This window comes from Eumetopias jubatus, unplaced genomic scaffold, assembly GCF_037043125.1.
Source record: "Eumetopias jubatus isolate StellerSeaLion01/CBP00866 unplaced genomic scaffold, mEumJub1_p1.0 scaffold_11, whole genome shotgun sequence".
Taxonomy (NCBI): Eukaryota; Metazoa; Chordata; class Mammalia; order Carnivora; family Otariidae; genus Eumetopias; species Eumetopias jubatus.
The window spans coordinates 65172791-65188591 of NW_028274817.1; the positions used below are offsets into that span (position 1 = coordinate 65172791).

The 15801-nt window shown below is 36.8% G+C and overlaps 1 protein-coding gene across 6 annotated transcripts in view; it reads left to right on the forward strand.

Moving 5' to 3' along the window:
- The window catches only part of ATRX (ATRX chromatin remodeler), a 300408-nt gene that overhangs the window by 262801 nt on the left and 21806 nt on the right, over positions 1-15801 (forward strand). For all 6 annotated transcript variants that reach the window (XM_028101410.2, XM_088028724.1, XM_088028725.1 and 3 more), the window contains one exon: positions 412-606. In XM_028101410.2, the coding sequence (XP_027957211.1) occupies positions 412-606 (195 nt within the window). The remainder of the gene's footprint in view (positions 1-411; positions 607-15801) is intronic.

Sequence of the window (15801 nt, forward strand, 5' to 3'; positions counted from 1 at the left end):
AGAGCTTATTATATTCCACAGAGAAGGAATTAAACTGCTCTCTTGAATTATTATTTTTATAACCCTCTAAAATCTTAATTCATATACTTCTTTATTTCTGTTCACCTTGGTGTCTAACTACTCTTCTACTTCCACTAAGTACAGAAATATATAAAGCAAAACCTGAATGTATATTGGTCAGATAATACAGGATGATTATCAGTAATGTACTTTTCTTTTTTTCTCAAGGTAAACTATGGTGAACAGATGAAATCTCTCATGAATTAAGCAGCATTGCTAATAAAACTTGCTTTATGGCAGTATATTACTATGAAGTTTTGCTATTTTATATTAACCAATAATTATATTTCTCCTTGATTAAGTTTCATGTGTACAAAATTTATTTATATATTGTTCCTTCTTTTTACAAAGGGAACCATGGAAGATAAGATTTATGATCGGCAAGTAACTAAGCAGTCACTGTCTTTTCGAGTTGTTGATCAGCAGCAGGTTGAGCGTCATTTTACCATGAATGAGCTTACTGAACTTTATACTTTTGAGCCAGACTTATTAGATGACCCTAATTCAGAAAAAAAGAAGAAGAGGGATACTCCCATGCTGCCAAAGGTAAGTATCTTTAGATTATTAGCTTTAAAAAAAACCTACCATGGACCAAAGATATTTTACTATTACGGTGAAAGTTAGTCATTTGACTAAGGCTTTATTTCAGAATTTTCCAAAGAGAATAAAATTGTATTTCAACGAGAGGGTGCTTGGTCAGTTCTCCACAAAACACCACAAAAAGATAATGTAATCTGAAATACGTATTTTATGACAAGTAAAAGTTCAGCCCTGTAGAAAAAACTTTTTGAGTAGAAACCTTAAAGGAAACAGTATGTTTCTCTTTTAATAATCTCCAGTAGAGGGCATACATAATTTTAATATTTCTGTATGAAATTTAAGTATCTCTTCCTTAACATTCTTTGCTGTCATATAGCAGTTAAGAATCAGCAAATAGAAGTGTCTCGATATTTTTCACTGTCACAAAGCAAGTAAGACTTTCACACTTGGAAAAGGATGCTTAGAGGTAATCTTGTCAAGCCCTCATATTTTATATAAGTAGGGGAACCTAGGGTCAGAGATATTCAATGATTTGCTCGTAATGTCCAGTTAATAAGTGGCAGAGCCAGGAGTAGTATCTATATCTGTCTTCTGGTCCATTGTTCTGGGATTTTAAAAAAGACATTATTTAGATTAGTATAGAAATTTATTATGATAGTAGATATAATTTTGACCTTTTTAAACATAAGAGAAAGCCATATGTTCTCTGGTCTAAAATAATGATCTAAATATATTTAAACCCATTCTAGTTAATCTAAAAAACCATTTTAGGGAGAATTGTTGAGGGGTTGCTTTTCTTGTTGTCTTGGCTTCAAATTCAAGCACTTAATGTTCTATGTAGCTGTTAAGAGAATTGGAAAAGCAACCACCTGGTTATGGTGTCACTCTACCAAAGCTACTTTAGTCATTTGCTTAAAAAACAAAAACAAAAAACCCCCAAACCTCCTAAGTATCTTAGTTCTTCATATGGTTGGACACATTTAATTAAAGCAAAAGGTAATAGTAATAAATATCTAATGCTAACATAAAACAGTGATTTCTCCAGTTAACTTTTAATGTACATGTCAATTCAAGTAACATGAACATTAAACATCTGGAAATTTTTTAAAAATGTCTTTTGTCTATATAAAAAATATTTTGTTTTTCTAATCAGTGAACTATTCTTCCATTTAAAGTTTACTGATAGAGCATCTAAGAAAAAAGAGGTTTTGTGATAACCTCTATCAAATCCCTTTGATAATGGCTTAGGGCCACATGGGGGTTTAAATCTACTGTTTTTATGTTACATTTAAAACACTTCTTTAAAGAATATCGTTTCATTTTAATGTTATGAAATATTAAATTGATAGTGATTTGGCTTTCTTAATTATTATAGAATGTGAATAGGATCTTGAATACTTTGGAAAATTTTCTGTATGTAAATTTGTATACCTTTAAAAACATACAAACACAAATGGAATCATATCATATATACTCTTCTGCAACTTGTTCTTTTTACCTAGATGTTTCTTGAACATCTTTCCATATTGGTACATATACTTCTGCTTTTTTAAAAACAACTGCATAGTGTTCACTTGCCTTGATTTAATTCTTGTATCCCCAACAGCTTTCTTACTAGTTACTTAATTCTGTATGGCAAGAAGTATTCTTTAAAGGACTTGGACATATGTTTATGTTTATAATTTTAAAGATAGTGAAGTTTCCCTTTTCAATTTGAGAATGATTTTTATCTAATTAGCATCTTTCCTAAAATTATACTTAACTTTAAGCTTCAATTTTTATAAGAAATACATCATGCTTAGTAATATTTCTGATAGGAAGCAAACATTCTACATTAAAAGGGGGCAGTTGCTTTGAAGTTATTCGTTATATGGTAAATTTCTGATTTTAGGAATTATTTCTTTACTTTGATAAACATTTATCGATTATTTGCTGACTTTGAGGTGTACTGTGAGGGTATATTAAGAACAACAAGACATTGTGCTTTAAAGAAGATTTTAAAAATCCAGCAGGAAAAGAAATGCTATTTAATTGTTATAGGATGTCTGGAAAGAAACCATCTGTTTTATAACTTGGTATTCTGAGTTGTTAAAGGTGTCATGCTTTTTCATTTATAGACTTTACTTACTGTATTTTGCTTCTGGTGCTATAACCCTTTGCCCAAGAACAAAAAGGAAAAGGAATATTAAATACTACATTAACACAAAGTGCTTCAACTCTCCCACAGCTCTTCCCAAAAGGAAAATAATAAAATAAATATAAAAATAAAAGGATGTTAGTCTTTTTTTTCCCCCTTACTGTCTGCTTTTTATTCCCATAACTTAGATATTAATGCTTTTTAAAAAAGGTTTTTAAAACAGTGTACTAGGGACGCCTCAGTGGGGTCAGTAGGTTGAGCGTCTACATTCGGCTCAGGTCATGATCCCAGGGTCTTGGGATCGAGCCCCACATTGGGCTCCCTGCTCAGCAGGGAGCCTGCTTCTCCCTCTGCCTGCTGCTCTCCCTGCTTGTGTGCATGCTCTCTCTCTCCCTGACAAATAAATAAATAAAAATACTTAAAAAATAAAACCATGTAATACCACAGTGCCTTTCTAACTATCACAGTAACTAAGAACTGTTAGGGATCTAAAAGGAAATACAATAGGATATTGTATGAGATTTACCTGAAGGAGGTGGTAGTCTACTTGGGGAGAGAAAAATAACATTATTTTAAGAAAAAGAATCACTACATCAAAAACTAATGATGCATGGTGACTAACATAACATAATAAAACAAAATAAAAAAAATGAAGTGCTGATATGACTGGTACTGAATGTATTGTCCTTATAGTATATGGTTAAAAAATGGAAAATGGAGCATTCAGGTACAGTTTTAGTGGAAAAAAAATCAGACTGGCCAATAAAAGGTGGTTAGTATTTGATTGGATTAGGAAAGAATGAGGTTTGAATGCAGGATGAAACAATTTGGACAAAGGGAAAGATAATGATTTATGTACCAGACTCAAGGTATGATAAAGAAATTGGCCAGATAAAGAGTTGAAATTGGATGGGTGAGGTGTAGGTAAGGTGGGGCCAGCTTATGGAGAGCCATGAAAGGTAAATGGAGCATTTGGATTTAAAATAGTATTCACTATAAGTTCATGAATGGACCTGTTATATGATGAATGTAGGCTTTTGGAAAATTAGCCTGTTAGTAAAATGCAGGATGAGGACATATAATAGGGTGATGGTTATGGAGTGAATCAAACACTGCAAGAAAATAAATGAGAGAACTCAATAACTGATGCTAGACTGTAGCTTTAAATAGGTAGGCAGTGAAAAATTTACCTAAATAATGAAGGTTATTTACTCATTAAAAGCTTTTCAGATACCTGCAAAGTACCAATTATTATGCTGGTTACTAAGGATAGATTGGTAAATAAGACTAGGTTCCTGCTCCTAAGGAGTCTAATCAATGTACTGTAAGCAAGTAAATGTAATAAAAGTTAATGGGTCCCATAATATAAATCTGTATAGACATCAAGGAAGGAATATTCAGTTCTTTCTTGGAAAAGCTGGAGATGGGGAATTGACGTTAGGAGGACTTGAACTGATGTTGAAAATAGAAGTGAGTAGCTGTTTGCATTGCTATGAGGGCAAAAGGTGAAGGCCCTTCAAGAGGAAGAGCAGGAAAAAAACATGTGCATCAAGCAGCGTGGCAAGTTTTAGGAGCCTCAAGTAGTTTAAAAATAATAGAGTAAAAGGAGATAGTGGTAGAATAAGGGAGGGTACACATGGGTAAGAGATAACAGACTGGAGAGACAGACAGGAATCAGATCATAGAAGTTAGAGTTTGGACAATGTGTTATAGGCTGTTGGATCTATTGTAATGATTTTAAGAAAACCACCAATATCAAATTTTCATTTTAGAAAAATCACTTAGGGTATCAGTGTTCAGGATGGATTGGAGAAAGGAAAGTAGATGCAAAGATACTTGTTAGGAGGCTATTTTTATTTTTATTTTTCAATTTTCTTTTATTTTGCTATGTTAGTCACCATACAGTACATCATTAGTTTTTGATGTAGTGTTCCATGATTAGGATGCTATTTTTAATAGCATTTTATAGTCCAGATGAGAGAGGTATTGCAGGCCTGAAGTAAGGTGGCAGCAATGGGGATAGAGAAGTACCAAGCACAGTGTAGGTACTCAGTAAATGTTAACTTTGTTCCCTAGGCTTATATTTAGAATTTCACTTAACTTTGCCCACTGCTGTTTGGTTTTGATTTCCTTTAATAAGAATTTGAAAATTGGTCTTCTCTGAAATAGGTACAAGTGGGTGTTTTTGATATTCATAGTGAGGGATTTCTTAGTATTTGAACCTGCTCTTATTAAAGACATTTCAGAGTTGGTTCCTATTATTATAGTACAATTGCAAACACCTTCCTTTTTTATACATCATGTTCAAGATGAAAGACTGCTAAAAATGATATATTTTCATTTTCCCTTCAAATTGTTATTATCTAAATAATTAAATTGCATGCCTTTTGAGTTAATTTTCATTGCTCTTTGGTATTTCTTGAAGTGTTTATTTTCAACTTACTTGGTATGTGATTATTATATCTTTTTCTGCCTTATCACTTCCTCTTTAATTATTATATAACTCCTCCTCCTGTATTTCTGTTCTTGTTTACTTTCTTTTACTTCTCTTTTTTAAATTTTTTTAAAATGAGATTTACTATCTCAGACTTAATTTATTAACCACTTGACTGTTTTTCTTGTCTTTTTATCTTTGCAGCTCTTTAAAGGCAAGAACTATATCCTTTGTTCCTTTTCTTTCATCCATAGTGAATTATATAATGCTGGCACTTTTATATGGCCTTTTTTGAAATCCGAGTCGCCTTTATAGCTATATTTAACTGGATTTTTTATTGTTCCTTAATGATCCATATTATCATTGAAAGGCAGTGTCAGACTTATTATTGCAAGTAGTAAAATTGAAATGAAGAGTGATCTGTCTGTCACAGCAGGTGTGTGAAAGGAAGAGAATTGGAGTTTTTAATTCGTGTCTTCAGTTCTGTACTGAATTAGCTATTTTAGTCAGCGCTGTTCTCCACTCCACTCCATGAATTATATTTTGTTAAATCCTCTCATTGGTTTTTTGCTGTTGTTGGTACTGCTTTTCCTTTTTTGAAATATAACAGTCTTGTGGTCCTGTGAACCCATTTTTTAAATATATTGATTTTAGGGTCTCCTGAATCATGTCTACAAAGTGTTGGTGCAACTCTTTAGTTGTTCAGGGTAATAATGTTCTCAGCCATTTTGAAACTTCCAACATTATCTAAACTTAACAGTTTAACATAAGTTTCTAGTGATAAAGATTTGTTGACTGATTCTTAACTGTTTATTTTTTAACTATTAAAGTAATAACTTGCTTCTGTTAACGTTTTATGTAAACTATGTTAGACCAGGTATCTTTTTCTGGTAATAAACTTATGAATAATGAATTGTTGAACACTACAACAAAAATTTATCATGTACTATATGCTGGCTAACTGAACATAATAAAAAGACTTATGAATTACACAGATAGCAGAGATGCAAATCTTGGTCAGGGTCATGTTTCCTAATATGCTTAAGTGAGTATACAGCCTAAGCTCTGTACCCTTTATTAAGAAAACAAAAGTCAGTAAACCTGGCATAAAAGTTTTTTTGTACTTCCCTTTTCTAGCACTGTACTGCCTGTCTTTTTAAAGGTGTACGGCGTGTTGGTAATTATAAAGAGAACAAAATGGAGATTTAAACTAAAGTATCCCAAGTGAGGCTTTAGGTCTGCTTCCTCCACCCTGATCTTGTGTCCAGTTTTCTCCCGTTGTCTTTACTCCTTTATTAAAGTTTTAATACCTCAGAGCATAGTTTACTGAACAGAGGTGTTATTGTGCAGTGTTAATACAGGGGTTTTATCTTAGTCTTTTTTAACATTAGAGAGAAATATACTCCCTAAAAAATTTGATGTGAAGTCTAATATAGCTAATCAGCTTATTTAGGGAACTTTCATACATTTATTTTTAGGAATAAAAGTTCAAAAGGACCCATTTACTTGTAGGGGAAGTGTCAGTAACCTATAGCATATTAACCACATGGTGGCACATGAACCCAGTTTTTGTTGACATGTACCTATAAGGAGCCATGCTCATAATTGAAGCATATATGAGGTTTGATGTCATTGTTTCCTACTTCTCTGCCTCTTTTATTACAAGTTACATGTTTATTATTTAGTAAAACAAGTTCTAGTATTGTTTCTTTGTATTCACTGGCATAAAAATGATTATTCACCTGAATAAGAATAGAGCACCAGAAATCATAATGTACTCTAGAGAAATTGTTTTAATTTTACAACTTCTTTGTAGGTTATGATTATATCCAGTGTTTTCCAGGATGGTTGATACCTAGTAAAAAGAACAAATGGTTTAAGCCTGTTCTTTTTTCCAGCCACCTGTCAACTGCTCTTTTTAGGGTGTAATCTTAGGCAAGCCACATAAGCTTTCCAAGCTTCACTTCCCTCAAGAACGTAAAATAGTAGTACCTTTCTCACAGAGGAGATAATCCACATAAAGCCCCTGCCTAACACATAGTAAGTGCTCAAATATTAGCTGCTGTTTTTGTTTCCATAATTGTTACTAATACTGCCATTACACTTGGTTCGTTTCTCTGAAACCAGTATAGACATAAATTTTTAGAATTTCAGAGCAGTCAGGAAGTCCTGATCCCTAGGAGATTAAGCTTGACATATGACAGATTAGTAGAAGACTAAAAACATTTAGGGTCCAGAGGCAGGCAGTAATCTCAGCTAGACTGCAGAAGAGACAGGTATTTGAGGCTTGAATTCTTTGAGAGATCAATTATAATCAAGAGTGAATAATACTAGATATTGATAATCACTTTTAATGATGTTAGCATGCATTTGACTATAAACTACTACCCTTTCTAATATTCAAGAATTTTTTCTTAAATAATACATACGACTTTAGAAGAATTGTCTACCTTTTATAGCCAGCTGATACCTCTGTAGTATTTAAAGTGAAGAGGTGCTTCTGGGGTCCCTCCACAAACCAGAAAAACAATAGACTGACCATGCTTGCTTGCTTGCTTTCCTTCCTTCCTTCCTTCCAAGATTTTTTATTTATTTGATAGAGAGTAAGTGAGAGAGAGCACAAGCTGTGGGCGGGGGGAGGGACAGAGGGAGAAGCAAGATCCCCACTGAGCAGGGAGCCATTATGCGGCTCAATTCCAGGACCCTGGGATCATGACCTGAGCTGAAGGCAGGTGCTTAACCGACTGAACCACTCAGGCCCCCCTGACCATGCTTTATTTGAAGTGCTGCTTTGTATCTTATTTTGATTATATCACCTTATAACACAAGAAAAATTATTAAGGAGCCACGGTTACCAAGTATTTTAGGGAAAACATTTGGATTAAATGGACTTTGGTGCCAATGATGCCCCTGAATAGCAGCCTACTTAACCCCCGCAGGATGCTTGCAAATCACTGCTAATGGAAACATCAACATCTATGAGGCCACCTTACTGGCAGAGTTGGGGGTGGAATGCAAGATTTTGTTGGGGAGGTTGTGAGGTAGACTTCAGGAAGTGTCTCCTTTTGAAGCACTAGAAAGATCTGCTACTCAAGATTATGGAAATTCTGAAATTTAAAATAGGAGGTTTATATTTAGTAAATGCTCACTGATTAAACAAATTTTAATTCATTTATTAGGAATTCAAAATTCATTAGGAATTCAAAAGCAGGAACTTTTTTTGGCTTTGTAGACAGAAGATATGTCTGTTCTTTCTAGATTATAAGCTTCCTACTACTGGCTTGTGAGGGTAGGGATTGTGTCAGTGAATCTTCATCACTATATTCCTAGCACCTGGCATAATAGCTAGCACATAGCAAGTATTTGTTAAAAATGTGACAAGTGAACAAATGAATTTTTGTCCTATAATTGCAAGCTGACGGTTGTAGGGCAGTGGTTGACATGCCTTTAAAATAGTGTTTTTTCTTGTGTGTAGTTCTTAAACTAAGAGTAATAGCATCTGAATAGATTCTGAGTAGCATCAGAATCACCTGGCAGCTTGATAAAAATGCAGATTCCTGGCTGCTGCTTAGACCTACTGAATCAGTTTCTGGGAGTGGGCCCTGGGAGTCTGTATTTTTAACAAGGTCCACCCCTATTTTATACCTATAAGGTATGTAGTAGCGTGATTTGCCTATATAGTTATTATCAGCTAAACCTTTGAATTAAGAATAAAATAAACAGTAGGTAACATTTATTGAGTGCTTTTTATGCCGGACACTGTACTGAGGGCTTTACTCATATTGAATCATTTATTTATTGTTGTTATTTCTTTTAAATTTTTTATTGTTATGTTAATCACCATACATCATTAGTTTTTGATGTAGTGTTCTACGATTCATTGTTTGTGCATAACACCCAGTGCTCCATGCAGAATGTGCCCTCTTTAATACCCATCACCAGGCCAACCCATCCCCCCACCCTCCTCCCCTCTAGAACCCTCAGTTTGTTTTTCAGAGTCCATCGTCTCTCATGGTTCATCTCCCCCTCTGACTTACTCCCCTTCATTCTTCACCTCCTGCTATCTTCTTTTTCTTCTTTCTTAACATATGTTGCATTATTTCTTTCAGAAGTACAGATCTGTAATTCAACAGTCTTGCACAATTCACAGTGCTCACCATAGCACATACCCTCCCCAATGTCTATCACCCAGCCACCCCATCCCTCCCACCCCCCACCACTCCAGAAACCCTCAGTTTGTTTCCTGAGATTAAGAATTCCTCATATCAGTGAGGTCATATGATACATGTCTTTCTCTGATTGACTTATTTCACTCAGCATAACACCCTCCAGTTCCACCCATGTCGTTGCAAATGGCAAGATCTCATTCCTTTTGATGGCTGCATAATATTGCATTGTGTGTATATACCACCTCTTCTTTATCCATTCATCTGTCGATGGACATCTTGGCTCTTTCCACAGTTTGGCTATTGTGGACATTGCTGCTATAAACATTGGGGTGCACGTACCCCTTCGGATCCCTACATTTGTATCTTTCTGGTAAATACCCAGGAGTGCAATTACTGGGTCGTATGGTAGCTCTATTTTCAACTTTTTGAGGAACCTCCATACTGTTTTCCAGAGTGGTTGCACCAGCTTGCATTCCCACCAAGAGTGTAGGAGGGTTCCCCTTTCTCCACATCCCCGCCAACATCTGTTGTTTCCTGACTTGTTAATTTTAGCCATTCTGACTGGTGTGAGGTGGTATCTCATTGAGGTTTTGATTTGGATTTCCCTGATGCCAAGTGATGTTGAGCACTTTTTCATGTGTCTCTTGGCCATTTGGATGTCTTCTTTGGAAAAATGTCTGTTCATGTCTTCTGCCCATTTCTTGATTGGATTATTTCTTCTTTGGGTGTTGAGTTGGATAAGTTCTTTATAGATTTTGGATACTAGCCCTTTATCTGATATGTCATTTGCAAATATTTTCTCCCATTCTGTCGGTTGTCTTTTGGTTTTGTGGACTGTTTCTTTTGCTGTGCAAAAGCTTTTTATCTTGATGAAGTCCCAGTAGTTCATTTTTGCCCTGGCTTCCCGTGCCTTTGGCGATGTTTCTAGGAAGAAGTTGCTGCGGCTGAGGTCGAAGAGGTTGCTGCCTGTGTTCTCCTTTAGGATTTTGATGGACTCCTGTCTCACGTTTAGGTCTTTCAACCATTTGGAGTCTATTTTTGTGTGTGGTGTAAGGAAATGGTCCAGTTTCATTCTTCTGCATGTGGCTGTCCAATTTTCCCAACACCATTTGTTGAAGAGACTGTCTTTTTTCCATTGGACATTCTTTCCTGCTTTGTCAAAGATGAGTTGACCATAGAGTTGAGGGTCCATTTCTGGGCTCTCGATTCTGTTCCATTGACCTATCTGTCTGTTTTTGTGCCAGTACCATACTGTCTTGATGATGACGGCTTTGTAATAGAGCTGGAAGTCCAGAATTGTGATGCCGCCAGCTTTGCTTTTCTTTTTCAATATTCCTCTGGCTATTCGGGGTCTCTTCTGATTCCATACAAATTTTAGGATTATTTGTTCCATTTCTTTGAAAAAAGTGGATGGTATTTTGATGGGGATTGCATTGAATGTGTAGATTGCTCTAGGTAGCATTGACATCTTCACAATGTTTGTTCTTCCAATCCATGAGCATGGAACATTTTTCCTTTCTTTGTGTCTTCTTCAATTTCTTTCATGAGTATTTTATAGTTTTCTGAGTACAGATCCTTTGCCTCTTTGGTTAAATTTATTCCTAGGTATCTAATGGTTTTGGGTGCAATTGTAAATGGGATCGACTCCTTGATTTTTCTCTCTTCTGTCTTGTTGTTGGTGTATAGGAATGCCACTGATTTCTGTGCATTGATTTTATATCCTGCTACTTGACTGAATTCCTGTATGAGTTCTAGCAGTTTTGGGGTGGAGTCTTTTGGGTTTTCCACATACAGTATCCTATCATCTGCAAAGAGTGAGAGTTTGAATTCCTCTTTGCCGATTTGGATGCCTTTGATTTCTTTTTGTTGTCTGATTGCTGTGGCTAGGACTTCTAATACTATGTTGAATAGTAGTGGTGATAGTGGACATCCCTGCCGCATTCCTGACCTTAGGGGAAAAGCTCTCAGCTTTTCCCCATTGAGAATGATATTCACTGTAGGTTTTTCATAGATGGCTTTTATGATATTGAGGTATGTACCCTCTATCCCTATACTCTGAAGAGTTTTGATCAAGAAAGGATGCTGTACTTTGTCAAATGCTTTTTCTGCATCTATGGAGAGGATCATATGATTCTTGTTCTTTGTTTTGCTACTGTATTGTATCACGTTGATTGATTTGCAGATGTTGAACCAACCTTGTAGCCCAGGGATAAATCCCACTTGGTCGTGGTGAATAATCCTTTTAATGTACTGTTGGATCCTATTGGCTAGTATTTTGGTGAGAATTTTTGCATCCATGTTCATCAAGGATATTGGTCTGTAATTCTCCTTTTTGATGGGGTCTTTGTCTGGTTTTGGGATCAAGGTAATGCTGGCCTCATAAAATGAGTTTGGAAGTTTTCCTTCCATTTCAATTTTTTGGAACAGTTTCAGGAGAATAGGTATTAATTCTTCTTGAAATGTCTGATAGAATTCCCCTGGGAAGCCATCTGGCCCTGGGCTTTTGTTTTTTGGGAGATTTTTGATGACTGCTTCAATTTCCTTAGTGGTTATAGGTCTGTTCAGGTTTTCTATTTCTTCCTGGTTCAATTTTGGTAGTTGATACATCTCTAGGAATGCACCCATTTCTTCCAGGTTATCTAATTTGCTGGCATAGAGTTGCTCATAATATGTTCTTATAATTGTTTGTATGTCTTTGGTGTTGGTTGTGATCTCTCCTCTTTCATTCATGATTTTGTTGATTTGGGTCATTTCTCTTTTCTTTTTGATCAGTCTGGCCGGGGGTTTATCAATCTTGTTAATTCTTTCAAAGAACCAGCTCCTAGTTTCATTGATCTGTTCTACTGTTCTTTTGGTTTCTAGTTCATTGATTTCTGCTCTGAGCTTTATTATTTCTCTTCTCCTGCTGGGTTTAAGCTTTATTTGGTGTTCTTTCTCCAGCTCCTTTAGGTGTAGGGTTAGGTTGTGTATTTGAGACCTTTCTTGTTTCTTGAGAAAGGCTTGTATTGCTATATACTTTCCTCTCAGGACTGCCTTTGCTGTATGCCAAAGATTTTGAACAGTTGTGTTTTCATTTTCATTGGTTTCCATGAATTTTTTTAATTCTTCTTTAATTTTCTCGTTGACCAATTCATTCTTTAGTAGGATGCTCTTTAGCCTCCATGTATTTGAGTTCTTTCCGACTTTACTCTTGTGATTGAGTTCTAGTTTCAAAGCATTGTGGTCTAAAAATATTCAGGGAATGATCCCAATCTTTTGGTACCGGTTGAGACCTGATTTGTGACCTAGGATGTGATCAATTCTGGAGAATGTTCCATGGGCACTAGAGAAGAATGTGTATTCTGTTACTTTGGGATGGAATGTTCTGAATATGTCTGTGAAGTCCATTTGGTCAAGTGTGTCATTTAAAGTCTTTATTTCCTTGTTGATCTTTTGCTTAGATGATCTGTCCATTTCAGTGAGAGGGGTGTTAAAGTCCCCCACTATTATTGTATTGTTGTCAATGTGTTTCTTTGCTTTTGTTATTAATTGCTTTATATAATTGGCTGCTCCCATGTTAGGGGCATAGATATTTACAATTGTTAGATCTTCTTGTTGGATAGACCCTTTAAGTAGGATATAGTGTCCTTTTCATCTCTTATTACAGTCTTTGTTTTAAAATCTAATTTGTCTGATATAAGGATTGCCACCCCAGCTTTCTTTTGGTGTCCATTAGCATGGTAAATGGTTTTCCACCCCCTCACTTTCAATCTTGGGGTGTCTTTGGGTCTAAAATGAGTCTCTTGCAGACAGCATATTGATGGGTCTTGTTTTTTAATCCAGTCTGATAGCCTGTGTCTTTTGATTGGGGCATTTAGCCCATTTACATTCAGGGTAACTATTGAAAGGTATGAATTTAGTGCCATTGTATTGCCTGTAAGGTGACTGTTACTGTATGTTGTCTGTGTTCCTTTCTGATCTTTGCTGCTTTTAGGCTCTCTCTTTGCTTAGAGGACCCCTTTCAATATTTCTTGGAGGGCTGGTTTCGTGTTTGCAAATTCCTTTAGCTTTTGTTTGTCCTGGAAGCTTTTTATCTCTCCTTCAATATTCAATGACAGCCTAGCTGGATATAGTATTCTTGGCTGCATATTTTTCTCGTTTAGTGCTCTGAAGATATCATGCCAGTCCTTTCTGGCCTGCCAGGTCTCTGTGGATAGGTCTGTTGCCAATCTAATATTTCTACCATTGTAGGTTACATATTTCTTCTCCCGAGCTGCTTTCAGGATTTTCTGTTTGTCTCTGAGACTTGTAAGTTTTACTATTAGATGTCGGGGTGTTGACCTATTTTTATTGATTTTGAGAGGGGTTTTCTGTGTCTCCTGGATTTTGATGCCTGTTTCCTTCCTCACATTAGGGAAGTTCTCTGCTATTATTTGCTCCAATATACCTTCTGCCCCTCTCTCTCTTTCTTCTTCTTCTGGGATCCCAATTATTCTAATGTTGTTTCGTCTTATCATATCACTTGTCTCTCGAATTCTGCCCTCGTGATCCTGTAGTTGTTTCTCTCTCTCTTTCTCAGCCTCTTTATTTTCCATCATTTGGTCTTCTATATCAGTGATTCTCTCTTCTTCCTCATTTATCCTAGCAGTTAGTGCCCCCATTTTTGATTGCACCTCATTAATAGCCTTTTTGATTTCGACTTGGTTAGATTTTAGTTCTTTTATTTCTCCAGAAAGGGTTTCTCTAATAACTTCCACGCTTTTTTCAAGCCCAGCTAGTATCTTTAAAGTCATGATTCTGAACTCTAGGTCTGACATCATACTAATGTCTGTATTGAGTAGGTCCCTGGCTGACGGTACTACCGCTTGTTCTTTTTGCTGAGGTGATTTTTTTCGTCTTGTCATTTTGTCCAGAGGAGAATAGATGAATGAGAGAACAAAATGCTAACAGGTTAACAACGTCCCCAGCAAATATACTCTATACAAATCAGAAAAGACCTGAAACCAGGGGAAAAGAAAGGGAAATAAAGAAAAAAAAGAGAAAAAAAAGAAAAAAGAAAGATAAAAACAAAAACAGAACAATACAAAAAAAACAGAATATGATCAGGCTAGTGCATAGATCAGTGCCACACACTAGATTTTGGGCATATTTTGGTCTGTTAGAAAACAGTGCCTCCTAAAATTTTAAAGGAAGGAAGACTTATATATGTACAAAATAAGGGTTGATATAATGAAGGGATGGAAGGTGAATGTAAAGATGAAAATTATAAAAGATTTTATAAAAGGAATTGATAAGTTTGAAAAAAGAAAGAAGATTTAAAAAAAAAGAAAAAAAAAGGAAGAGAATGTGATCAGGCAGGAGACTAGAACAAAGCCATACACTAGTGATTTAGGGTATATTTTGATCTGTTAGAAGAAAGTATTTAAAATTTTAAAGAGAGAACAACTTATATATATATATGCCAAAAATAAGGGTATCTACTATGAAGGGATGAAATATGACTCTAAAAATGAAAAATAAAAAATGTTTTTTTAAAAAAGGGATTGATAAGATGTTGGTTGAAAAAGGGAAAAAGAAAAATTCAAAAAAAAAGTTAAAAAAATTAACTTTGAAAACTAATGAGTCGTGGTAAAAAAAAACCTATGAATTCTATGTGCAGTATTCCCCTAGCGCCGGAGGTCTCCCATTGTCCTTGATCGGTAAACTTGGTCTTGGGTGGCTGTTCCTGCAGATCTTCTGGGGAAGGGGCCTATTGCCGTGGTTCCCAAATGTCTTTGCCCGACGCGGAATTGCCCCGTCCTTGTCGGTCTGGGCTAAGCAATCTGCTTGGGTTTGCTCTCCGGAGCTTTTGTTCCCTGCAAGCTCTGGTACAGCTTTGGAGGACCAGGGTGAAAATGGTGGCCTCCCAGTCTCCACCCGGAGGAGCTGAGAACTTGGGGCTCCGCTCCTCAGTGTGCTCCCAGAGAAAAGCCGTCACTCCCGTCTCCCTGGTCTCCGGCCGCACTGCGTGCTCACCCGGCCTGTGACCGAGCGTTTCTATCTCTGGCACCCAACCTCGTGTGGAGTCTCCAAACCCAGCAGATCCCTGTAGTATGCTCCTGCACCGCTCCTCCTGGGGGAGGAAGGGGAGTCTCCCCGGATCTGCCGCTTGTTGGGTCCCTGCTGGAGGAGCAGTGGCCCGACTGGGCCGCGGATCACAGTTTATGGCAACCCTGAGCTGAGAGCCCGTGCCTTGGCTCCGTCTCTGCAGCCAGCTTCCCCGCTCTGATACCTGGGAGCTCTGCCGCACTCAGGCACCCCCGGTCTTTCTGTGATCCCGAGGGTCCTGAGACCACACTGTCCCGCGAGGGTTCCACCCCCAGCTTAGCCACTGGAGCAGCTTCCCTCAGCGGAGCCGACTTCTAAAAGTTCCGATTTTGTGCTCCGCGGCTCTATCACTTGCCAGAAGTGGCCGATGGCGGCCCTCTCCCCCGCCGTCTATC